Source organism: Condylura cristata, unplaced genomic scaffold, assembly GCF_000260355.1.
Source record: "Condylura cristata isolate star-nosed mole 26May11 unplaced genomic scaffold, ConCri1.0 scaffold00019, whole genome shotgun sequence".
NCBI classification, from domain to species: Eukaryota; Metazoa; Chordata; class Mammalia; order Eulipotyphla; family Talpidae; genus Condylura; species Condylura cristata.
Window position 1 is genome coordinate 32,095,151 of NW_004567120.1, and position 25,941 is coordinate 32,121,091.

Genomic DNA, 25,941 nt, shown 5'->3' on the forward strand with positions numbered 1-25,941 from the left:
AGGAAGAATGGGGGAATGTTATAATAAAATATTGAGACAAATATAAACTCTTGGCATTTTTCAAGCTCTGAAATAACTTCACAACATCAACTCATGGTCAAGTAAGCTTATGATATAAAATCTGTTAAATTAGAATTTCTTTCCCAAGAAACTGGAAAGATTTCAAGCCTAATAATGATCCCACTTTGTGTGTATACTTGGCCTACAGAATAGTTAGGCCAATTTATTAAGTTACCATCCCCTGATGGCTTCTTATTCAAAGTCAGGAACAGTCAGCAGCTCAACAAATGGATGGTTTCTGTAGCATCTTCACTAGTATGAAATGATAAAGGAAAGGATAGTGTACATAGTAAGGTGTGATTCAGAACTACTTTCCAAGAATAACAAACACTAGCTGACATGTGTTAACTGTCTACTGTACATGAGTCATCACTCTAAGTTCTACATGAACTCGGTCATTTCCCTCGTGCAAACACTGTGTAAGGTCATTCCCCTGTCTTGGAGAAACTGCGGTTTCCAGAGGTTAGACGGACTCCCCTAGGTAACAAGAGTCCAGCTCATGTCCACTGACTCCAGAATCTATTCTCTTAAACACTACACTACCTTTTATTATTTTTCCATACCTAGAGTAACTCAAATGCATTGCTAATAAAGTGTTTCCAAGTAAAGGTTCTAGAAGGTTTGCCTTAATAAGCCAAGTCCATTGTAATTAGCAGCCCCAACTCATGGGCTTGCTCGAAGTCCTTCTAGCAAGTTAAATACGCCTCTCCGCAAACCTTAAATACACTATTAATTTGTTTAACAGAATCTTTTTTCATAAGCGGGATGAAAGCAAACTTTAGTCCAAGTCAAATTATCACAATATTCAAATTTACTGAGCCAGAGTTAATGAAAGTTCACTCTAGATCATTAATTTTTACAAAATGTTTACCTCCTGCCTTGAGTTCACTTCTGCCATTTCAGCACTTACTGCTTGTATATTTAATGTACAAACATATGTTTGCACTGTTACGGTTTTCACATAAGGGTTTCTGACTTCCTTCAAAATAAGAAGAAAATGTCTAAGGTCCTGCTTAACTATGAAATATTTCTAGCATATTCTCTAATGAACTGGTTCTAATAATTTGTTTAAAATCTAGTCTGATACCAAGTAAATCTACATTAGAAGGAAATGCTCAAGTTATCATATAGGACCAACATTTCCATTCAATGTTCTGAAACAGTCTCTCTCCTTTGGACGCAAATTTCAAGGGTCCATGATTGTGATGCCCAAATTAACTCCACTCCACCCCACTCCTCAAAACAAGTGTAAGACCACTACTGTCTAGAGGCTCTCTCCCAGGCTGTTGGTATAGCTAAAGTTCCAGATCAGTTCCTTGCTCCTTATTTCGATTAATTCAGGTTACCATCCCAACCCTCCCATGTCTACACTCATAAAAAAGACCAAGGAATAGTGCCTTCAACTTTCAACTTGGAAATGCTTGAAAATATAATCATTGCAGGCCAAATACAAAAAAAAAAAAATCCCTTGAGGAGACCCTCAGTGTAGACAAACGATAACTTCATCTACCTTAAAAATACTCAATACTTCTATACTGTCTTCGTATGTCTAATACAGGAGACGTAAACAAAGAACTAGGACTTAAGGAGTCGAGTTCAGTGTTTAAGTAAATTTCATGAGCAAGGAAATGACAGACCCACATGTTCCTCCAACACTGCCATGCCCTCATCTTAACTAGGCCAAGAAAGAGAAGCCCTGTGTGGTATCGCTAACTACTTATGGGAATAATTTCACCATACAACTATAGCAAATTTATTTCAGTTCCAGGTATCACTTTCCCCATTAGCTCAGCAGACCAAAGGAGCATAATGACTTTCCTTTCATCCCCGTCAAACTCAGCAAGTTTCTCAGGAAGCAAATACTCTTTAAATCATTTTCATAATTTTAAAATGCCTGTAAGACAAGTCCAAGGTCTAATTATGCCACTTAAATTTGTTGAAGATGTTTGGGTTTTTCTTTTTTTTTTTAATTTCAATAACTAAAGAGCCCAAGGGTTTAAAGTCCTAATAATCTAATAAACTTTGCTAAGTGAACATTGTAACAGATATGCCTGGATGGGATTTTGTAAATACCAGACAATTTCCCCTGATCTTTATCAGGGAAAAGAAGTCTAAATCTTTGGCAGGAAGAAATTAAATGTAGTGCAAAATAATAACATCTGGCCAGATTGTGCTTGTCAGAGTAGCAGCCCCTTTAGATGTCAGACTAAAAAGCACTAAAATGAACTCTAAAGGGTGTGTGTGCGATTCTTTATGAGCCATAGAATACTCAGGGTACAATGAACTCACCCTAGTATGTCCCTACAGAGAACTGTTTCACATCAATGGAATTTGAAGCCTTTTGCCAAATAAAGTTTGGGGGCCATTCTTGGGGTGTTTTGTTTATTTATCCATTACAGATTCTTAACAGCACTTCTTATTTTTCAGTGATGACTTTTATGAGTTGCTGAAGCATATTTTGTCGTATAACTCCAAGGAAGGCAGTGTGGCTCAATGGAAAGGTCAATGGCTTTGAAGTTAGAAGTTTAATGAGCTTGGGGCAAATTGCTTAATGGCTCTTAACTCCAGTTTGCCTGTCTGTGAAATGGGGTTAATAACTGCTAGCACATAGTTTCATTATGTGGATTAATCAAACCAAGTACCAACAGACCTCCAGGAAACTTAGTTAACCTTGCATCTCCTTCATTTAAGTTATCCAGATGAGTTCAAATGTTCGACCTCGACATTCCAGAGGCCTCTCACCTTCAAGAAGGCTAAAGTTCTTGGGGTATACACTATCTGCCCCTCCCATCAAAACAAACACAAAACCTTCAAGGTTATATTTGAAATAATATGTGCATCATTTAAGCCTCTTTTCCCACTATGAGCCATCTCAACCATCTGGCAGAGAATGCCAGAAAGAACGCACTTTCTTTTTCTACTAATGATTACTTTGATGCATGAGATACTTTGTTTTTCCTTCCACTCAAATTTTTTTTTCTTAATCTGGCATTTAGTAAAAAGGGAGACTTATGGCCATCTCACAGTAAAAAAAAAAAAAAAAATTCTCAATAAACAGCTCCTTCCAGAATGTGTACCACAAAACAATGCTAAACCACTGATTTATCTGGTAGGCCTGTGTATCTGTTTCAAATCTGTTAGTTGCTAGAAGGAGCATTGCTTTTCTTGTCTCCAAGGACTAGGAGTGTGGATAGAGGCTTTGGGGCTTCCCAGAACCTACCACTCTACTGGAATTGAGCAGGTTCTTTGGCCTCACTGAATGGGTTTCTGTAGCCACCCTTCCAGGGCTGGGGAATGGAGAAGCAAACAGACATACTACATCAAAGAATGGTTCGAGGACCCATTTTCACAGTTGGGAAAGCGGAAGGATACCCAGAATCCATGTCCCAGGCATTGAGTTCGGTGGCAATCGACATTTCACCACCCTTTGAGCATCCTTCCAGCTAGCAGAGCTCTCCAAGGCACTTCCAGATCAACATTACTTCCCATTAAGTGCCAGAGGAAGGAAAGGCAACATAAATATCAGCAGAGTTAACATGAACTCATTCAGATTAATAGTCAGTGGGTTGGGAGCTGGGGAGGGCAAATGAATTAACAATAAGCCTTCACAGTTTTCAAAACATTTTCATATACTTTACCTCTTTTGATCCTCAAAGCTCTGGCAGGTTGGCAGGTCAGGTGCTATCTTACACATGAAGAAACAAACTCAGACACTTTAAATTACTTACCAACTGTCACACAGCTAGTGTCAGAACAGGAAATAGAACACATCGTTGATTTATGCTAAGGCTATTAGTGCCCATTCAAAGAATATACTGGAAAATATAGATACATTTGACTGAAACTGTTTTTAAACCCTGATGAAAACTGAGACATTGAAAAGCAATTTATTACATATAAAAAAGGTTAGCATCCTGAATATATATACACTGTTCTTACCAATTAGTAAAAGTTGGCATCTCCTTTAAAAAAAAAACCTAAATTGTTTTAAACAATGAAAGAACATTAATGAATTACAAACACACAAAATAAAAAGTACAACTGACCAACAAATCTCCCTACTCACATAGGGGTATACTAGTTTTTCGCTCAAACTGCTGTTAGTGTAAAATGGCAATGGCGATGGCCAGGAAAGTGGACATGCAGACGTGGCCAGTGAGAGTGAAAATAAATGCAAACTTTGTGGAAGGCGAACAGGCAAAAATGTGAAAAACCTTAAAAACGATATAGTCTCTGATCTAGCAATTCTAGTTCCAGGGTTTATCCTGAGGAAATAATTAAGGATATGCGTAAATATGTAGGTACATGGACAAAATCGTTTTCACTATAGTTTTCTGAAAGTAACTGAAGTTTCTTACAATAGAGAGGACTGGATTTATAACATGAGACAGGCACATGACTAAGAAGGAGGTGGTCTCTAAACACTTTGTTCCTATTGTATTATAGAACTACATTAACATTATGGAAAGACGTCTCAATTACATGAAACAGCAATATAATCTGACTTTGGTAAAATACACCCACATATCTATAAAACACTTTACAGAAGTATGTACAGTCACATTCTGAAATATGAATAGTTATCTCCCAGGGGAGAGAATGTGGGTCATTTTATCTTCCACTTTCTTTGTGTTGTTTCATTTTCTCTAGTAAACAGGAAGTGCTTATTCACATAGTACAAACTTATCGTAAATAAAGAACATTGTAAAACAGTTTGCTCTATTGCTTTCTAATGTTGACAGTAACCAGGAATGACACATGAGCTTGTATTTGGACATGAAGACAAGTGTCACCCTCCCATGATTCTTGGTCACAAGGTGTAAGCCCATGTTCACCCATGCCCATGCTCTGTGAACAGGCAGGTCAGGCTGGGAGAAAATACAACCAGCAAGCCTGGGGTCGTTGCAAAGGCAGAGCAGAGGTGTGGGCAGAGGTGAGGTCCATCTCAGCCGGCAAGCAGGAACCATCATGCAGACTTTGAAGATCTGACATGTGAGTAGACTTTAAAACCTTGGGGAAACGCTGCAGGCAACGGGGCTTATCTTTTCTATAGTGATAGTTGATACACAGAGGCAGAAGAGTTGGAAAACTCTTCCTCTTAATACTACTTATCTAAATTGTGTGTGTGTGTGTTCATCCAGACAGTTACTGAGTGCCTACTATCTCACCGGGCAATGCAGGGGTGCCCGAAAAGAGCTAATTCTCTGATAAAAGAGACACGTGTTCATCAAATAATCAGACATGCATCATTATGAACTTGATAGATACTAGAAAGGAAAACGAGACCTAAAGAGGGACTACAATAGAACCCGCTCTGATCTGATGATTAAATGTGAGTTAATCAGGTTCAGTACTAATGTTAAAATGCTTCAATCAAAGGAGGGAAGCATCATGGTTTCCTTTCAACATTTTTGTTCTCCAATGCAACCCAATGAAATCAGTTTGCCATTGACAGAACTCGAAGCTACATTAACTCATTCAGACCACTAGGGGACCATTTAGAAGCTGTATACTATGTAGTTTTAAGTATACACTTACTCACAGAGAGAGAAAAGAAGAAAACACATAAAAATGTTGCAAGCAGTTATCTCTGAGTGATAAGATTATGAATAGGTATGTTAATGCATTTTCATATTAATTATATTAAAGCCAAAATAGCATTTTTAAAAACGCTCCAGGCATGTGACAACACCGCAAAGCCAAGATTTCTCAAGTACTCTGCTGCTTGTAAACTTACAGCAGGAAATAACAAAAGCAATGGCCTCTGAGTCTTACAGATCAGCATATTCACAGCCATCAATCTGAGTTAAGCCTTTTAAATTAGGGACTCAAAAAGAAGTGACTTGCAAGGGGTCACACAGAGAGGAAGGAGCACAGCTCACACATAGGACTTCGTTGTGCCTGAAGCCAGATCACATGCCTGTGGCTCTGTGCCACTGTGCTTCTCACCTACCTGTTTTACCCTTTCCATGAGGGAAGACTGGTCAGCGGGGTTGGGGGGATGGGTGTGTGTGTGTGAGAATGGCTGGCATTAAGCAGGCAATTAATAATGCTTACATTTTAATTTCAAAAAAGATGTTACTGACTTACCTAACTCCCTCACCTGCCCTTGGCTTTGATCAAGACCCGCACCTGTGTGAAGAATTCCTATAGGCACTCTCTAGGAAACTATCAACCCTAGCACTGGAATTAATCTCCTCGAACCCACCTCCCATACAAAGGCGTGTCTCCAGTGAAGCTAATAAAGCTTAAGCCACTGGAACCCAAACTGGCACGCCTCTTCCCAAAAGAGGTATGGGTGTTTTGTATTTTTAACCTCCTTTTTCTTAAAAGGGGCCCCCAAATTGCACAAACTTTGAGCCTGACAAAACTTGGGTCCACCATACACCACATAGAAAACTGCTAAACTGTCTCTTACAGCATTTCTCTTGGATGCTGTGTACCCAAGTTTTTCGTGTATAAATGTCTTGGGTTCTGAAATCTGAGCTACTCAAAGGTTTGGCGTGAGTTCATTCTTATCTCTGAATCCTCCCCATAAACCTTGTTTTCAGACATGTTTGGTTCCAGCTCAGTTTTCAAATTAAATATAACAAACTGTATTTCTTCCTCATAAGGAAGAAAACTAGAGTTGGGGATAGCATGCTCGACCATGAAACAAAATCCTCGGGGTCCGTGACTAAGGTGGGCACAGGATCTGAAGCTGGACTTCCTGGGTTCAGATCCTATCTCTGCCATTCACTGGCTGTAGAATTTGACAAGTTACTTAATCTCTCCAACCCTCTACTTCCTCAGCACTGAAGTGAGGCCCAAATTCACACAGCTGTTGTGAGGTTTAGATGAGATGATACAAATAACACACTTGAGCAGTTTTCAGTCCTCTCTTGCTAGCTTTGTACATGTTCAGAGAGGTAGTTTCAGAATCCCAGCTTTCTCTTCTCTACACCAGTCATTTATCTCCTACCTTTCCCCACCCAGACTCATCCAAATCATTCCAAAAGACCCAAACTGTCCTCTTCATCCTCACACTTCATTGCTGCAGCGGGAAAGCAAAGGAGGAGACAAGAGCGATGAAACCCAAGTCCAGACGTGAGCTGCTGATGGCACCCAGGACAATCACCAGAGGACAGAGCTACAAGGCATCCACATGTGATAAACAGACAAGCTTGGGCCAAGCGGGTGGAAGGTAGGAGAAAAACATGAGGAAGTCTGAAAGAAATGCAAGACCTGGTGACTGAAAAGATGCAGTAAGGGGAAAGGAGGAGTGCAAGGGTAGGTCGCTGGGCCTGGAAGCATCTCATTGTCAATCAGAGGAAAGGGGCTTTTCACTTCCGTCACCAGTTCCAGCTTAAAGGAAAATTGTTTCTACCTCCACGCTACTGACAGGAGAATTCAAATCTCTCAAACATATGCCGCATCACCCAGCTCTCAGGTACTACAACTAGTGAGACAGCTAGAGGAGGAGGAACATATGTTTTCACAAAGTAAACAAATCCCAGTCGGGGGAGGGGTGGGAAGTTGTCACTGTAGGTCAAAATGGTACTTTCCTGGAAGCTTCTAGAGGGCAGGGACCAGGTCCTTTAATTTGCTTTGTTGGGACCACTAGTGAGCCGCTGGGCAGCAATGCTGGCAGCTAGAGGGATGCTGTCACAGCCCTGTTTAACCTGCATAATATTCGCCCCTCACGATAGGCCCTGGAACAGTCTCCACTCACACACTGGGTCATTTTTCTAAGGTCTTTATTAAACAGTTCTCAGTCTAATGACTGCCTTTTCTATGTCAATAAAAGAGCACAGGTGAAGTTTATAATCCCCCCAACCTCTAGTACTACTAAAAGAACAGAATTTTGAAACCAAAGAGGATCCAAAAGTTCTTAGTTTAAAAGCAAAATGACATGAAACACCAAATTTCCAATTGCTTTTCCAATAGCACTAATAAATAAAGAATCACATTTTTTAAACTTTGTAACCAAGCTATCTCTTTGAGTCACCACCATAAAAGCACACTAATTAAACCCAGCATCTTCTGGGCTGTGATGAGAAATTCGCCCTTTTATAATGGGATTACTACAGCTTTGCTGTACAGATGAGTGATTTGATTAATAATTTATATTTCTGAGGATACATAACCTCATTCATGGTCATGGTTTACGTTCCTAAAATTCTTCTACTCGGGTTAACGTTTTCATAGTTAGCCCTAGTGAATGAATTAAGCTCTGATTAGACAGCAACATAATTCTTCTCTTCTGTACATGTTGTCAAAGAAAAGTGTTGTCACAGAATGGCCCAGTAGTTTGAGTTGGGGACTCAGTGGGGCACAGCCCAGAGTTGGGACAGGGGCAGGACAACTGGCAGCCCGATCAAGGGGGGGGGCTGTGAAATGGAGAACAATTGCTCAGGAGTCACTTAAAACCCACACTACATTATAAAACCTAAATTAACAAATGATTGAAGCTCAAAAACATGTTTATCAACATTCAAGCAATTATTTAGTCACATGTTAACTGTGAAGGGAAAAAAGCTTTGCTTGAATAATGTCCCTAAACAGTTATTTCAAGCAGAAATGATGGCAGAAATTGCTCTGAGCTGATAGAAAAGGGCGCTCTAACCAAGGTCAATTTTATTTAGGGGGAGTGGGAGAGACAGAAATCTGACAGAGGAAAAATGGAGGAATAACTGCCAAGAGCAGATGGAAACAAAAAACTAGCAAAAGGAGAAGCTTGGGCCCCACACCCACACCCACCCCCACCCCACCCCCATGCAGAGAGGTCATTTCATCGCCTCTGCAGAAAGTGGGTGTTAGAAGCCTTGAAAAGCAGCATGAAGATCAACTGGCCATCTCTAGACATGGGCCCGTTTTTGCCTTCTCTCTGCTGTCATAGTGTGGGACAGAAAGTTCAGTGAAAATATGGGCTAAACACGAGGTACCCTTGCTGATCTGTTTGTTTGTGTGAGAACTATAGCAGGTAAGGGTCAGAAGAGAAGCTTTGGAAGCTGAAGAAAGGATTGCTCCTGGAAGTAATGACATTTCACACAGCAGAGCATCTCATCTAAGATAGCACAAAATAAATCCTTCTTTCAAAGCATCCTCTGCCTAAGTGCTCCCTCTCACCCGTGCACTGGAGCTGTCTGATCGTCTGTAAGCAGCCAAGGTTGAAGGACATCATAAACTCCAACTTTGTCTAAGAGCTATCTGCCATCAGCTGGCTAAGAGTGGACCACATGTATAAGTCATCTATGGAATCGGGAGTGCATATGTAGCTTTACAGTTTTCAGGTCAGTTAACAGTTAACCATAACCAGTTTCAAGTTAACATATATTAACTGAGCTCTCCTGGTGGCGCAACTGGCTGAAAGCACAACACTATGAACTTGGCCTCAAGACACTTCAGCACGAGTTCAATCCCAAGCCAGAGAAGTGATCCACATGGCACAGCAGACCTCTCCTGTCTCGCCCACTGCTCCTCTCAGCAGTGTACTTCATCAGTCTGCCTGTTCTGCTCCCCACTCTGTCTCTGGTGAATCCTCTTACCCCCACATCTCTTCTCAGCAGTGTACTTCATCAGTCTGCCTGTTCTGCTCCCCACTCTGTCTCTGGTGAATCCTCTTAACCCCACATCTCTAAACTGTACCCCAGTTCTAATATGCATAAGTAATTTTTTTAAAAAACATACACTGACTTTATGAAGTAGGCAGGGTGGCAATTAATGTCCCCATTTTGCAGATGAGAAAACTGAGCCGTTAAGGTCTAAATAGCCATCCAAACCATAAAACTTATAAATACAGACAGGATTCACAGTTAAGAGTTCCTAACTCCTAATCCAGTGCTTCTTCCACTGCCTTTAAGCACCAAAAATTCTTTTAGCCATTTAAAATGGAAATATTGAAAAAAAAATAGCAAACATCTGACCTTTCCTTATCGATTCACAATTCTCCTCATGAACATCAGCTGTTGGACCTACTCTGACACCAGAGCCAACTGTACATAAATTTAGAATAGTGGTAGGTTACGAATAGGGACTCAGGGAACCTACAGATACGTGAAGAACACAAACAGGAGCTCCATGGTGCCTTAGGTACACAAAGGTGTTTTCTGCTTAGCTATTATTTCACCTCTCAAAAAAAAAAAAAAAAAACTTCAAACTATAAGAGAGGCAGCTTCCAGAAAAGCAAAGCGTTGCTGCATGTCTGTTCTCACTCAGAGTCAGTAAAAACTTTGGGAAGACCGGAATCACCAGCCTACAGAGAAGACCTGGACATACCCCAAATATCTCCTGAGACTTACTGGAAAGTTACGATGAAGTTTCACAAAGGAAACAGAACTCATAGCTTGAAGGTATGGAGGTACTAGAAAGATGAAAAAATCATTTAGAACTCTTCCATTTTTCTTCTCAAGGACCAAAAATCCTACAACTTCACAATTCTTAATTTTTACCTCAAGCAAACTAAGAAAAAGGAAAACCATGTCACACAATGGCTCTGAAAGGGCTGAGGCATCAATGAGTTTCCTCATCTGTAAAATGGAGATAATTACAGTATGAAACTCAGGGCTGCTGGAAAAATTAAATGAGATAATTATGTAAAAGTGAGTATTATATAGTAGACAGTTAATAAATTTTCACTATCATCATCATCATTATTATTAGGTAGGGGAGAAGAAAGAGAAAAAAAGGAAAAAATCCACTTTGAGGGGAGTTTTCCAAAAGAATTAATTAAGCAGAAACAAAAAACGATTGTGCTGCCCCATTTTGCTAAGTACATCTAAGTAAATTAAATTTAGGAAACGAGGCAATGCAAAGATTGAAAATAAAGAACAACTTTTTTTAAATGCTTCAATCATTATCAAAACACCATTAGCAACAGAGCACTCCAACCACTGTAGCAAGGGGCCCCAGGCTCATTTATGAGGGCAAAGGCTTCCTGCAAATGAACACATAAAATCCAAATCGAGGCAGTAAGGATTGCTCGCAGAACTGTGCACATATTTACACAAAACAGTCACTGCTTTACTACCCCCAAAGTGGACAAGTGAAGGAGTCTTAAAGAGATGGTGGATCTAGGCCAAGATCAGTTTCCTTCAACTCCATGTGGAGAAAACAGTTCACAAAAGCCACCCTCATCAAATTGCATGTGAGCCAAGTATAGTTCAGTCTAGTGGAAACTTGGGAAGGAGGTATCAACTGAAGTGGGGGAAGTGTGCCCCCAATTTCAATTCAGGGGAACAGTAAATAGTCCTAAGAAGAAAGAACTGGGTGCTCTCTCTTTTTGTAATTAATAGCAAAGTATCAGCACAGACAGGTCCCAGCTGAAGTCTTGACTCTTCAAATGAGTGCTACAGAAAGGACTGGGGCAGTGACTCTACCAGTGTGGTTAAGCACTATGGTTTCTCGTCTTATGGGGGGTATTTTTTCTAAATGTGAGGCAGGAAAAGAATAGGAGAATGAAATAAGGAAGACTAGGGAACCAGCACGAGTCCAGACGTCATTAAGTCATCTCCACGTGACTGTGCATGCATTGTCCTTTGACCCTACAATTTGAGAAATCAGAAAACATGAATTTTCTGTGTGGGGGGGTACAAAACAGAGAGGGGGAGGGGAGGGAGAAGCTACAACAGTAGGAGCAGCTTCCACGCTTCCCCCACTCCACCCAACCCACTGTTCAACTTCCATGCTCTATACAGCAGCCATGTCTGGAAGCCGGCCAGAACTTCCTTTCTCTCCTACTCTTGTGCCACTGCAGGCCCAGAAAACACAATATGCAAAGTGTAGGACTCAACAGCAATGTGAGCACCAATGCCCAAAGTCCTCAGACGGACAGTCTAGTGCACAAAGGCCAGTGCGGCCCGTTCCACCCACTCCAACAGGCAATGGTAGTGAGATGACACCTGTGGGCCTGGTATTGTGGGAATTAAACAAATCAAAACACTCTATTCTTAATACACACATACACATACCATGACACCCCAAAGAGTAAGACTGAGCTCTCTGCTGCAACCCAATTCTCATGTCACATCACTTCTTATCACTCCACTTTCAGCCAGCAGATCGGCTCCAAAACCAATCTAAAAAGTACATGAATGGTACATGTATTTTTAAAATCAGCTTAAATTATTCATTCGATTGCCAAATTGTTAGTCTCAACAAACTCTTCACAAGAGGCTGACTGCATAAATCAGTTAACAAGTGTTTCAAGCTTATATATATTGTACTTCATACTATCAGCCCAATACCCCCCGGGACTCTGACACAAGAAACTATTGTGAATGTATGTTTTATTAGCTAATTTGAATAATTTTCTTAGCTAATTCCATGATTTTCATTATAATACATGAAATAAGCTATAATCATCCCCCCTACCAATTCAAAGAAGCTAATTCTTATAAAGGTGCCATAAATCTAGAGATTTGGAATATCAAGTAGTAAGACATGTTCTTTTTTGATATGACCCCAGTGCTGTCTTTGTGGGCAAGAAAAAAACTGCTCATTCCACCTGCCACAGGAAGGACAGAAGAATGCCCCGATATCCACCATTAATTTTTCCACCCAGGGGTCAGCATACAGAGTCGTTGGAAAGCACTGGCTCTGAGGCCATGGCTGCCTGGGTTCAAATCCTGTTTTTACCATTTTGTCATTGTGGGAGGTTGGGCAATTACTTAACTCTGCTGTAGCTTGGGTGTTCATCCATAAAATGGAGGTACTGCGACTAATACTCCATAGAGTTTACTGTGAGGGTTAAGTGAGTTAATCTATATAAAGCACTGAAATTAATACATGCTAATATATGTGAATTAATATATGTCAAGCACATATTGCTATATAAGTGCCTGCTGTCACCACTGCCGCCACCACAATCATCATCATCATTAGCTCGGTCTTTGAATCAAGAGGATACTCCTCCCCAACCCGCAGTGACAGTCCTTCAAATTCAAAAGAGAGAATGTCATTTCCTACCATTTTGCAGTACAACAGCTTCTTCTACAGTCACCAGGGTGTAACAAGGAGCAAAATTCACACAGAGAGAAAAAGAAACACACAAGTGACAAAATGTAGGTCCATTAAGCCAGTTTCTTCCTCTTAGACGGAAATGGTCCCAGTGGTCAGAAGGAGTTCATGCATGCTTCACAATACCTAACTTAGTTGTTTTTTCAACAAGTCTTGATGGGCTAGTGGGGAGCTGTCTCTGCAGGGATTTGCAGTCTTTACATATAGGTGAAAAGAATGTCTGTGGACAACAGATGTTTGAAAATACCCACCTTTCCAAAAACTTGAGATGAAGCTTCTGTTTTTTCTTAACCAGATTCTCTCACGAGGTAGTTTTTGTATATCCAGCATTAGTGTGAGTATGGTAATTTATAAATTAGACTTAGATTTGAAAGGTCAGGGCCCAAGTAATGATGCCATTGAGCAACACATCTAAAAATGAACCCTGGAACTCACCTTGGAAAACCGCAGCATTCTGGATAATTAAGAACTTGAGTTCCATACTCGCAGACTGAAGCAGTTGTTCCATGTTCAGCCGTGCTGTTAGTTGGTATTTTTCTTCCATCTTTCTTGAGCAGCACGTTGGGCCCTTGGGGAGACATACTTGCAAATCTGATCCTGAAACAAACAAGTTTTTCATGTTTCAGTAAGCAGAAGGACTCACACATGCACACACACCACAGGCAAGCAGGATAAAACAATGCTTTTTAAAAAAAAAAAAAAAAAAAAAAAAAGTCAATATTTGTGTTTATCCCTGTTTTCTGCCAATTATCCTTACTACTGATACTTTTTGAATAACCATCAGCATTAACTGCCTAACTTTGACACAAATTTTGCATAAGTAATTTTCAGTACCATGTATACGTCATTGAACACCGGGATTTGTCTATTAAAAGATCAATTTTCACTCCCACAATTATTTTCTTTATTATAATTTATGGATAAGAACACAAACAAGAAGCAATTTCCAAAATTCTACTTTGATTTCCTAATGAAATGTTTTTCTGGTCAACCAATGTTGCTTTTTGAGATAAATGATTGAAGCATCAATATTGTATAAAAGCTATGCAATAAAGGTCTGGGCAAGATTCACAAAGGAAACATCCAGAGAACAATGTTACCGATTAGGCAATAACCAAAATCCCTTACCAACTCCAACATTCTAGCTTTATCACACATGTTTCCCTCATCTTGTCCTCTAAACTCCTGAGGTGTCTCATCATTAACTTCCTTCAGATGCATCCTTCAGATGCAGGTGCAGAACGCCCTTTATTTTTTGTTGTCTCCAAAATTAGGAAGTCAGAATGTCTTTCTCAGTCATCCACTGTGACCCTTTTAGCATCCCTCACAGTTCACCAAACCCTCTGCTTAAGACATTCTCCTCCTCCCTTGTTTTAATGAACCTTCAGCCCTCCCCACATTTTCAACTATTATCTATGGAAATCTTAAATTCAGTATACCCAACTGAACTCAATATACAGACGCACACACATCTCCTGTGTAGTTTCTCAGGTAATTATCTTCATCCAAGTTTCCCAATGATAGAAGCCTTTGTCATTTTCAGCTTTTTATTGATAACTCAACACACTTCTGCATCCACGCAAGTCATCAGCATATGTGTGACTGACAAGTGAAGGCATTGAAAGCATATGAGTCATTCAACAAATAATTATCAGGCACAGTGACAAGCACTATAGATATAGCAGCATACAAAGCCACTGCCCACATGGAGCTTATTTACTGAGAGATAACAATTAACATATTTCCATTTATATATATGTATTTATATAAAGTATCAGGTGGCAATAAGTATTACAAAGACAAGAAAACAATAAGAAAAACTGATATATACATATGATGGGACATACTCAGTCATAAAAAAGAATAAATTACTGATAGATGCTACCACATAGATGAATTACCAAGAGATTGTGCTGAATGAAAGAAGCCACAACAAAAAGTATATAATCTCTGGTTCCATCTATATAAAAGTCTAGAAAGTGACAATCTGTAGCAACAGAAAACAGCTCAGTGGTTGCTGGTGGTGGGTACAAGCGCAAGGAAGAGGCTGGGAGGGAGGAGTGATTACAAAGAAATTAGGGCATTTGGGAGAATAATAGATATGTTCATTATTTTGTGGTCATTAATTAGTGGCTGTGTACATGTCAAAGTATCCATCATACCCTTAAAATGTGTGCAGTTTATTGCATGTCAATTACACTTTAATAAATCTGTTAAATTTTTTAATGCTTAGGGTCCTACCTGGTAATGCAGCAGGTTGGAGCACTGCACTGCAAAGCTAAGCCACGCTGTGGCCTCTTCAGTGCCAGTTCAATCCCCACCCGGGGGGTGACTCACATGGCGCAGCAGAGCTCTGCTGCCTTACCCGCTGCGCCCCTCAGCAGTTCATTTTAGTAAATCAACCTGTCCTGTTCCCCACTCTGTTTCTGCCCCTGCACCTCTTGGCCTGTACCACATTTCTGTATGCATAAATAAATAGTCTTGGGGGGAAAAAGGGGGGAAATGAATTTTTTAATGCTTAAAAAACAAAGGAAGGAAGATAGCAAATATGATTTTGGGGACAATTCTATTTATATAAGGTTTAGGGAAGGTTGCCTTCATGAGGTGATATTTGAGGGAAGTGCCATTTGAGGGAAGTGAAGGATATTTCCATGATTTTATTTCCTCCACAAATACTAGTAAATATTAGAGTTCAATGAATATTAAATTCAATATCCTTCCCCTTCTTACTCAAACGTTCACTGCAATAGGCACCTATTGGCTGCCTTCTGTGGTTCCCATGAGAGCGTGCATCTCAGGACCCCTACTTCTGAGTATGGCTGACTAATGGTCCCAGCTGCTCTGTTCTGCATTCACAATGCTGAAGAGAGGCCACATCCCTAGAGACTGCTCTCAGCCAGCGACTGAGCATGGTAAAGATGCTAAGTCCTGTGAGAGTCAGGACTTTGCTGACAGGAATTTTGGTTTGAGGACTCCCCAATGACCTTGACAAGAGTCTTAAAACTGCACTACAGTCTAAGATTCTCCCTAACTCAACTTTCTTTCCTTCTCTCCTCCACAAAGGTCACTCCTGAACCACAATCTGATGGGTTTCTGGTCATCTTCCAGCTCCCTGCTTATTTTCCTTCATAGAGATTTCCCAATATCTTGCATCCCTAAGTGTCACGCTGGCATTTGCTCCTCAGAGGACCCAGTCTTCCAGGTCTTTTGTGTGCCAGTCCTATGTTATATGGTGAAGGCACAACTTTGAACTTTGCCCCAAGGAGCTCACTACCGGAAGTGATAGGTATCTATCAACTGTATGGAGTAATGAGTGCAGGAAGCAACCCAACTAGCTAGAATGATGAGATAGATATAGCAATGACTCCCCCAGAACCCCACAAGGCCTATAGCAAATAAGGCTGGATAGAAAACATCAAGCCTTATTGAGGAAAGGCTGGAGAATTTTCAGATATTTTAGACAGCTGTTCAACAACCAAGGTTTCAAATAATAGAGGGGAAGAGCTTACCTAAATAACTAGGGGGGGGGGAAATGTTGTATTATGACATTTTATCTCCTCAGGAATTTTAATTAACCATGGCCTTAATTATGTGCCCCCATTTCCCTTTCGTAATTCAGGAATGAAATTCATCAGCTTTTGCCTCATGTGACATCATGGTCCGAGACCAGATATTCACACCCACTCCTCCACTCCCTGCCTCAAGGGAGCTACTGACAAAAGTCGTAAAGGAGAGCACAGATAATACATATCACTGAACCTAATCCGGCACTGAAATTTATAGTGTTGGATAGAAAGGTGATATTTAATGTGTCAAAATACAATTTGGGGTCTGGAGACACAGAGTTCAGATTTATCTCCTATAAATGTCAATCTCATATACAAGCCTTAAACCAATTTTAAATATGGTCTAAGCTCAAAGGCTTTTATGATTATGTTCAGAAAAAGAAAAAACAGAGTGAGTTCTAGCTCACTGTGTTCTTGCTACATGAGGTTACAAAATGTAATACTATTCCAGGAGTAGAAACTGATGCAGTTTACTGGACCAAGAAAGGAAAAAGTCCCCCTGGGGTACAGTGGCTAATTTAGATTTAAACAAGATTGGCTGAGATACATGTATAGAAATGAAAAATTCTGTATAGCAGATACTCCAAGATATACCAAGTTCCTGTCCATTTAGCAAGGTTTTATGATTTTCCTGGCAAACCAATGTCAAAGTAGTGTGTGTTTAAAATATCTGCAGTTGAGTAAGTTCATAAAATCAAATGTTATAGATAAAATCCTTTGTGTTTCTAAATTTCTGTGGGTGACGACTTCCAGTTTTCAGGAATGGTTTATTTGGCCGGTGACTATTAGAACCTTGTTTACTCCCAGCAGCCCCAGCTAGTGAGAGTTCTAAAATAATAGGAGTCGGGGCTCTTCTCAGTGGAGTGTGGTGAGTTGCTTCGATCGTAGAAGATAACAAATTACCACTCAATGTACCTACAGAAGCCCAGGAGTGTCTCTGTGAATGATCATGACATCAGTTTGTTCCGTCTTTGAAATTATAATTCACAAATTAACTTAGAGCATACAAATGTGCCCCAGTCATCCCTGCATAAGCTCCCACGACTGCCAGAATCAGTTTAGCCAAAAATCTTTAAAGGAGTAAAACCTCAAATAAGAACTTTTGGGTAAACATGTCAGATATCATTGTTGAAAAGTGTATGTGACACCCAAATATAAGAATGCATATATTAGAGTATTTATCATCCTCCACAGTTATCCCCAACTGGTTAATCAATGATCCTGGTACAAAATATCCAGAGGCTGAGAGTTAGCTATGGGTTTGAGGAAATAAAACATCTATAAATTGATAAGAATTCAGGATTCCCAAATCATAAAGGAGAGAAATAGACGCAAAAGGGGAAGATGTTTAAGTAAATTTCCTAACTCAGAGACTAGTTTAAAATAAGCCCCCGCATAAGACAGCAGAGAACAAAGTGGGCCAGGAGAGCTAGAAATGCCTGAGTAAAATGCCAGTGATGACATGTAACCATTTCAATGCCTGAACACGCCTGAGAGAAAACAGAAAGATGAAAGAATCTAGAGGACAATCCATCTCAACTGCACAAATGAATTATTCTGAGAACTAAATCCCAAGTGGGATGAAGAAAACGCAAAACCAAGAGTAAGTGAATGGGGAAGTACCCCAAGAACTGGTACACACTTCTATGAATGAAAGCAGACATCCTTTAGGTAAACCAGGCACAAAAGAGGTAAAGGAAAAGACCCTTTATTAATGGAAAGAAGTACTCATGGGCCCCAGCCACCAAAGTGGGGCTCTTTTCATCTATTTTCTTTCTTTATTTATTGGTAAAATTGGTATTCAGCTGGAAAATGGAAATAAGGACAAGCAGTAAGGCCTGGGATGGAGATAAGGAGACTGGACCATTGACTCTTCAAATAAGCCAGAAGTTTGAACCCTTTAAGGCTTCCTAAGTTGCCTTCCCAGATGCTAAATAAATAAATAACTCAAGCTATTACAGGACTGATAGTTCCCATTTATTTTGGAGGATTAGAAAGTACCTTCCTACTGTAATCTCCTTTCCTAGATTTTTAGGTCCTGAAGAGCAGAAAATGACTCCCAGCTCCTCTGGGGACACCTCGGCGATCCCATTCAGTCTAGCACAAACACTGCCAAATGAACGATGGTTGCAGACTGAAAACACTGGTACAACCCTTTGTGTCTGTGTGATCTAAAAATGGAGTGGAGACAGATGATCCCGAAATTCTTACATCTGTACTCCTAACTTTGAAAAAAACATTTTAAAATGCCACCAAAATCAACTTCCAAACATCTTGAAGATACACAAATACATGTTCCACATGAAGGAACCATGAAGCAATTTATTTCTAATTCTTTGGAGACAATTTCTTGCTTGTACATTGGGGCCAACTGAGTCTTGCAGTAGAAAAGAGCTATTTTAGTTATGGATGCTTTTCTCTGGAGATTATTCCCGTGTGTATCCAGATTGGGCACCTTTACCCTCCTACGTGCTTCCCCTCCTAGAGACTAAAACACAAATGATCTCAAAAGGCACCCTCCTGATGGCAATTTGTGTCTGGGCAGGTCTGTGTGGCCACTAGTAACCTTGCCTTCTCGCCCCCCACCAGAGATGCTTTTACTTAGGACGGGTTCTTGCTCTCTTTTTGACCCCATTCAAGGACTTGATGTTTCAAACCACTCCTGGTTTCCCTAACCACCGCCCACAGGACTGGGCTTTAATTCCTCTTAACTGCACAGTCATCGACTCATCACAGTCACTTGTCAACCTGGTTTGAAACCTGAGTGCTGCCCTTAATTGGAAGAGGACAGTTGAACAATGTGTATGGGTTGTGTAAAGGTGTTAGTTCTACTGCATTTTATTCCAAGTCAGAAAGTATTAATGGCCTGGATACACTCTTGGACAGGAAAGAGCAAAACTACTTATGACCCCTCTCGTCAAACGGCTTATAATTTAGTCATCGTCTCACCCTGACTAGATGTGCAAGCCCAGGTAGGTCATTTAACCTCTATTTGCCTTTTTGTCCATATCTATACACGGGGGTGCTCCCATTTAATAAAGCACTTACCTCACAGAGCTACTGCAAGGATCGAGTAAGATAATACATGAAAAGACCTTAGTCTTTCTGGTACAAAGTTAGCATTCAATGTATGTTATATAAAGCTCATATGAACAAATGAAAAATTCATGCTAAGACATCAGACTTTTACACACAAAAATAATAAAAGAACAGTAAATGTTAGTGTGAGTAGATGAAAAACCATACATTGTATTTTCTAAGATGACAGAAGTAGCCTATATTTTAACTGAGGTTCTGGTTACACAGGTGCATATACATTTGTCAAAAACTCATTACATTCTTCATTCAAAGGAGAACAACTATGTGGGACAGGCCCTAACACAAGCCACAAGCCAAATATCTGCTAAATGGGTGTGCTGTTTGCAGATTACATCTCAACAAGGTAGAATCTTACAGTGCTATAGGAGATGGTTTGTCAAATAAGGGAATGTTTAAAAGAGGTTCCTTAGGGTCAAAGAAGACTTCCAAGAGGAGGTAGGGCTTGATCCAGGCAGGAAAGAATGGGAAGAACTTGGAGGGTCTGACAGGAGGAAATGTGTGTGGTACCTGTGCTGCAGGGGGGCAAGACTAACCTCTCTGCACAAAAGCAGAATATCTGGGGCATAGCGAACTCATCAAGTAAGATCAGTCAGAATTTGAAGGGCCTTGAATGCAGACAGGAGTCTGCGGGTTGACCCGCAGGTAGGAAAACACCACTGTTGGTTCTCAAGCAGAGGAATAATATGATGAAGAGCGCTGTTTGGAAAGATTAGTCTTACAGCCTGAAATGGGGAAATGGACTAAATAACCCAAGGTCACTTGCAGTCCTCCGATTCTCTAATTACCTTTATTATGTTCTATATGTTGGTTATTTTACTAGACTGCAATTTTAGCTAATGACTATAAATTGTCAAAAATCACATTAAAAAACACATTAAAGAGTGGAAGAAATATGAATGTAGACCTTGATCCTTATACTTTTATAAGTTAAAAAAAACATATTCAAACAGCAACAGAAGAGAACGAATCGTCAGGGCTCAGTAACAATGAAAATTGAAATCTTTTCCATATATATTTGTATGATGATATGACACATTTCATTGCCATGGTCTGCTTTATGAATAGCAGATAATTTTTTTTTTTTTTTGCTAACAGAGGTACATTGTGCTAAAAATAATGTGATATTTTTCTTAAAGTAATATTAAGCAAAGGAATAAATGATATCCAAAACTAGTTGCTTCATGAGTTGTGGGGAAAATAATAGATGCCTATAACAATTATCCAAAGGATTAAATGCAGGTTGCTCGACTAATGAACCAAAAACACACACACACACACCAAGCATTTTTTTGAAACTTTAAATGTCATATTTAATTTAATAACTGTGCCATGTGTTACATTTATATTTCTTTTTCTGTATATACATATATATGTGTGTGTATATATATATATTTAACAATAATATAACAGTTTATTTTTACATCCTTTTGTGCCTTTTTCCATCTCAGTTGCAATCCCCTTGGGCTTCCCATCACCAGATCACCCGTGTGCCACCACCATAGTCCAGTGCATTTCCCTCCCCCCACGGTTTTTGATCCCATTTCCCCACTCCACCCCCATAAAATGTCTCTGGTATATAGTTGCTCATTATTATTATTATATTCTTCCCTACGCCAAGCATTTTTAAGAGGTATTTTTTTAAACTGAGGACAAGTCAATTTGCCATCTAAAAATATTAACTGATTTCCTTAGCATATAATGGTGACTTGCTATTCGAACAGTGCCTTTTCCCCTAATTAATCATTATCTAAATCAAATCTTACATGCTCATTAATTTCCCACTAATCAAGATAGGAATACAGATGAAAGAAATGGCCGTGTTTGAAACCAATGGGGAAAGCTATGATTACCAGTTGAAGGAATGGTCCTAGGGAACCCAGCTGAAGGTTACCCTTCTGTTACTTAGCCTGAAAGAACATGACCTTGCAGAGGGTGCACCTGGGTAGTATGAGCTCAGACTTTCCATCAAAGATCATGCCTGGGGCCACCATAGACTCTGCCTCTGTAAAAGGCAGGCGAAAATGTCGCTTCCACAATGGAGGACTGGGAGTTTAAAGCAACCCAGGAGATAAGCCATTCTCTAAGCCTGATAATCAAAGAATGAATTACCTTTATCTCTACTGCCAACTGTCAATTAACTGCATTTCATTTCATGCCCGTAAAACTTGAATCCCTAGATCTCTATGCTCCCCCACAAAGAGGTTCTTTCTGGACCACATTCCCAACCAGCAGTCAACATGTGCTCTGGGAATACAAATTCACTGATTACACACAGCTTTTGCCAAAGTGGTGAACAATCCATTCATACGACATGTACTGAATGTGTACTCTTATGACAGGGAATATGCCCAACAGAAGAAAGCAACAATGAACAGGACACAGTCCCTGCCCTGGAGGTCACAGGTTTGCCCAGGAAATGGACTCCCACACCAACTAGAAACCTCTAAGTCATTCTGGACACCTCACCTGCCCTCCTCCCCTAAGCTAGATGCCACTAACGCCACTGGCTCTGCTTCTGAAGGGCACTCGCCATTCCCCTCCTTTTGTCTTTGCCTCATAACATACACTCTTTTCACTTGAACAATTAAAACAGCTTGTAAATTGGCCTGCCTTCCTCTCCACTCTCCTCCACCCAAGGCCCGGAGAGATCATTCTAAAGTATGTATCTGATAGCACATCATCCTCCTGCTTAAAAACCCTCCCCCAAAGTGAGCAAGTACACAGGGCACAGGGGTGCAAAAGTGGGTGGCAGGTTCAGGCAGTGCCAAGGAGGGAAAAGCAGCCGGTGGCGCCTAGCAGGAGGGCCAGAATGGGGGCACCTCTTTGAGCCCTGCAACAAGATGATTCGGTTATCTTCTGGTATGTGGTTGCTTTTTCAATTTCTCCAGCTTTATGGAGGTATAATTGCCTCCTAATTATCTTCGGAATGGATTCTCACAGGAGAGTGTTTATGGGAGCAGAAAGAGAAACTCCACGAGCTTGCTGTCCTTTGGGTTCCCACAGCACCCCGTATCTTTCACAAAAACCCGTCTCACCCTCCCTTGCTTGCATCAGTTACATTTGCATGCCTCATCTGCACTAGATTTCAGCTCCTTTAGGGAAAAGCCCCTTGACTGACTCAACTTTGTGTCTCAAGGGCCCACTGAGGTTTGGGTTTGATGCTCTCCCCTTTGACTTGGAAACAATGTCAGAACTTCAAGAGATTCTAGCTTTGAAGGAACTAGGTCAGACTAATTGATGCTACTAAGCAACTTTTAGAAGAGCAGTATTCCAAGGAAAATGAAGATTCCTCAGAGTCCAAAATAATGAAGAGATGAAGATTTCACTCGCTCTCTTTCTTTCTCTCTGGTGCACACATGCACACACACATACCACACTAAGGAGTGGGACCTCCTAATGAAAGATAAATTGGGTCGGAGAACAATGCCTGTTACTCTGGGTTTGGAGTAAAGTATCTCAGACTTGAATTCTGCCAAAGAGACTGAACTAAGGTAATTTTCCTAGCTCCCCTAGTCACTCGTTCACTAATTGTTATTCAACTCAGATAAGGAGCTGAGATCCCCTCTTTCAGAGGATGTATAATTTTTATTTTTCAGATAATCTTCAAATAGACAGACCTAAAGCACAGCTGAGAATTTCAACACCCTGGGCCCAAACCTTATATCCTAGGCCCATCCCCCTACTTATGATGTCACATCCAAGGGAAAGAGCCATCTCCTATCGAGACTAAAGTATCATCTGCTGTGCTACCTGATCACCTTGTGACAACATGTCTTCCCAAAGTTAGGCTTCTTTTCTCCAATAAGGTAAAAGACTAAATGAATCCCTACAATAATTTCAGGTCTGAGAATCTAAGTTTCCCTACCATAGGTCACTCAGTGTCACAAGGCCCACTCTAGACTGGACATTGGGAGCATACACAAGAAACATAGACCTTGTTTCTGCCCATCCAGGAAGGTTTTGTCAATAGCACGTGGCTATGCGTGAACATGGGCATAGAGTCTAGGCAAACAGCGCCTCAGCCTCTGAGTCAAGACTTTCTGAAGGAATGAACAAATACTAAACAAGGAGAGTCTGCTTCTCACACCTATAGTTAGCAATGTCTTGAAGTATAAAAAAAACTAATTTGGGTAGCACCCTCAGCACTACCACAGGCGGGAACCGCACACGAGGTAGGAGGCTGGACCTAGTGAAAGCCAGCATTCCCTTCTGCATGTCCACAAAGGCTACATGCTACCTCATGAATCTTTTTACAAACCAATGCTGTTCCTGCCATATATCTTAGATTTGGCGGCCCTTATGTCCAAAGCAAATATGATAGCATTTTTTCCAGAAAATGTCTCATGTGTGACAACTATATATTTACCACTCTGCAGGCAAGTTACACCTAAAACTCCATCTACCTAAACCTAAAAAAGAAGTCTCTTCACGGATGTTCCTAGTTCCCAAACTACCCATAGCTGATGTCTGGCAAACCATCAAGACTAGGTGGAAAAGCTCTAAGAAGAGCAACAGCACACCTCACCTGGATCCCACATTCCTGTGAGATGGCTTTTCATGTAAGTAACAATCACTACCTTCCCATGGCTAAAGTATTTAGGAAAAATAAATCAAGGATAAAATAAACCAGCGAGAGTCATAATTTGAGGCATAAAGTCAAGTTGTTTTGTAACATACATCTGAAGATGTGTGGTCCTATACCCCAAAATCATATACAATGTTGTAAATCATTGTTTGCACACACACACCAAAATAATAATACCCCTAAAAGACAAAGGGAATGCTGAACATTATGGTAGCCTATCCTCTTTTGTAGTTCTTCTGATCCAAACAGAATGACTTGGGTAGGTCATTTCATTGCCCAGGTCCTCAATTTAGCCATTTGGAAGATGGGCTAACAGCAGTTGCCACCTGTGTTCCTCACAAGAAAAACACTGAAATTTTGGAACAAACTTTTAACTTCCCTACATCAAGGTCCCCTGAGAGTAGAGCACTCTGGTGAACTGCTATGATTTAAAGGGCCGAGAAAGCTCTTTTCTGTAGTTGGTTGAATGAAGGCCCTCAGGGCTCTCCCCAGTGCTGCAACAAGTTAAAACACCACCCTGTGAAGCTTTCCAAAGCCACTGCAGCATGAGTTCAATCCCTGGTCAGGGAGGTGACCCACATGGCGCAGCAGACATCTCCTGACCTGCCCGCTGCTGCCCCCCAGCAGTGTTATTTCAGTAGAGCTGCCTGTTCTGCTCCCCACTCTGTCTCTGGTGAACCCTCTCACCCACCACACCTTTGGCCTGTACTCCAGTTCTGGAGCATAAATAAATAAATCTTTAAAACAAAATGGAGGCCCCCAAAAGATATGGCCACGCCCTGAGCTCTAGAAGCTGCGAACAGGACTCCCTTCTTACGATAATGCTGATGTCTTGAAAAAGGGTCTGTGCAGATGTGATTAAGGGTCTTGGAATAAAATCTGGGTGAGACCTGAATCCAGTGACAAACGTTCTCGTAAGAGACATGAGAAATGCAGGAAGACAGCCACAGTCCTGTGAAAACAGAGGCAGAGTCTGCAATCCTGTCGCCACAGGCAAGGAACACTCGGAGCCCCTGGCCAACCTGGCTGTCCTTAGAGGCAAGAAAAGATTTCTCCAAGAGTCTTTGGAGAGCACACAGTCCTGGCTGACACCCAGATGTGGGACTTCTAACCTCTAAACCTCCAGAGAACCCATTTCTGTTGCCTTCATTGACCAAACTTCTGGTAATTTGTTATGGCAACCCTAGGAAACACTTCCCTCTCTTGGTCTCCCCCAGCCATCTGCCAAGTAACATACAATTGTTTCATCCTAGGTGAGCTCCCACTTTGGTTAAGCAATTTTGTGGGGTGTTGTCCTCCTTGAGTAATTCCCTCTTACCCTGAAGGCGAAAGAATTTACTTGGGATCTTCCAGCTGCAGGAAAGGAGGAGTGAGGCAACCCAGAACACCTGGATATGGACCAGGGGCAATGTCAGAAAGGAAAGATTAATAAAAAGATAAAAGGCAGCAGACCTGTATTTTATCTGGGGTCAACCCTGAGAAAGTTCTACTGACAGAGTCCAAATGTTACATTAACAACCAGAGTCCCATCCTGTAAGAAGGAAGAAGCCTTGCAGAAGGAAAAAACTGATCATATTGCCTCAGTCATTGGCCCACATTCTAGAAAAATCTGTTAGGAAACAGACTCATTCTCAT

The 25,941-nt window shown here is 40.8% G+C and overlaps 1 protein-coding gene across 1 annotated transcript in view; it reads right to left on the minus strand.

The window, feature by feature from the left end:
- GPC3 (glypican 3) overlaps window positions 1-25,941 on the minus strand; it is a 354,530-nt gene that overhangs the window by 309,661 nt on the left and 18,928 nt on the right. The window contains exon 2 of the mRNA XM_004685819.1: window positions 13,492-13,653. Within this exon, the coding sequence (XP_004685876.1) occupies window positions 13,492-13,653 (162 nt within the window). The remainder of the gene's footprint in view (window positions 1-13,491; window positions 13,654-25,941) is intronic.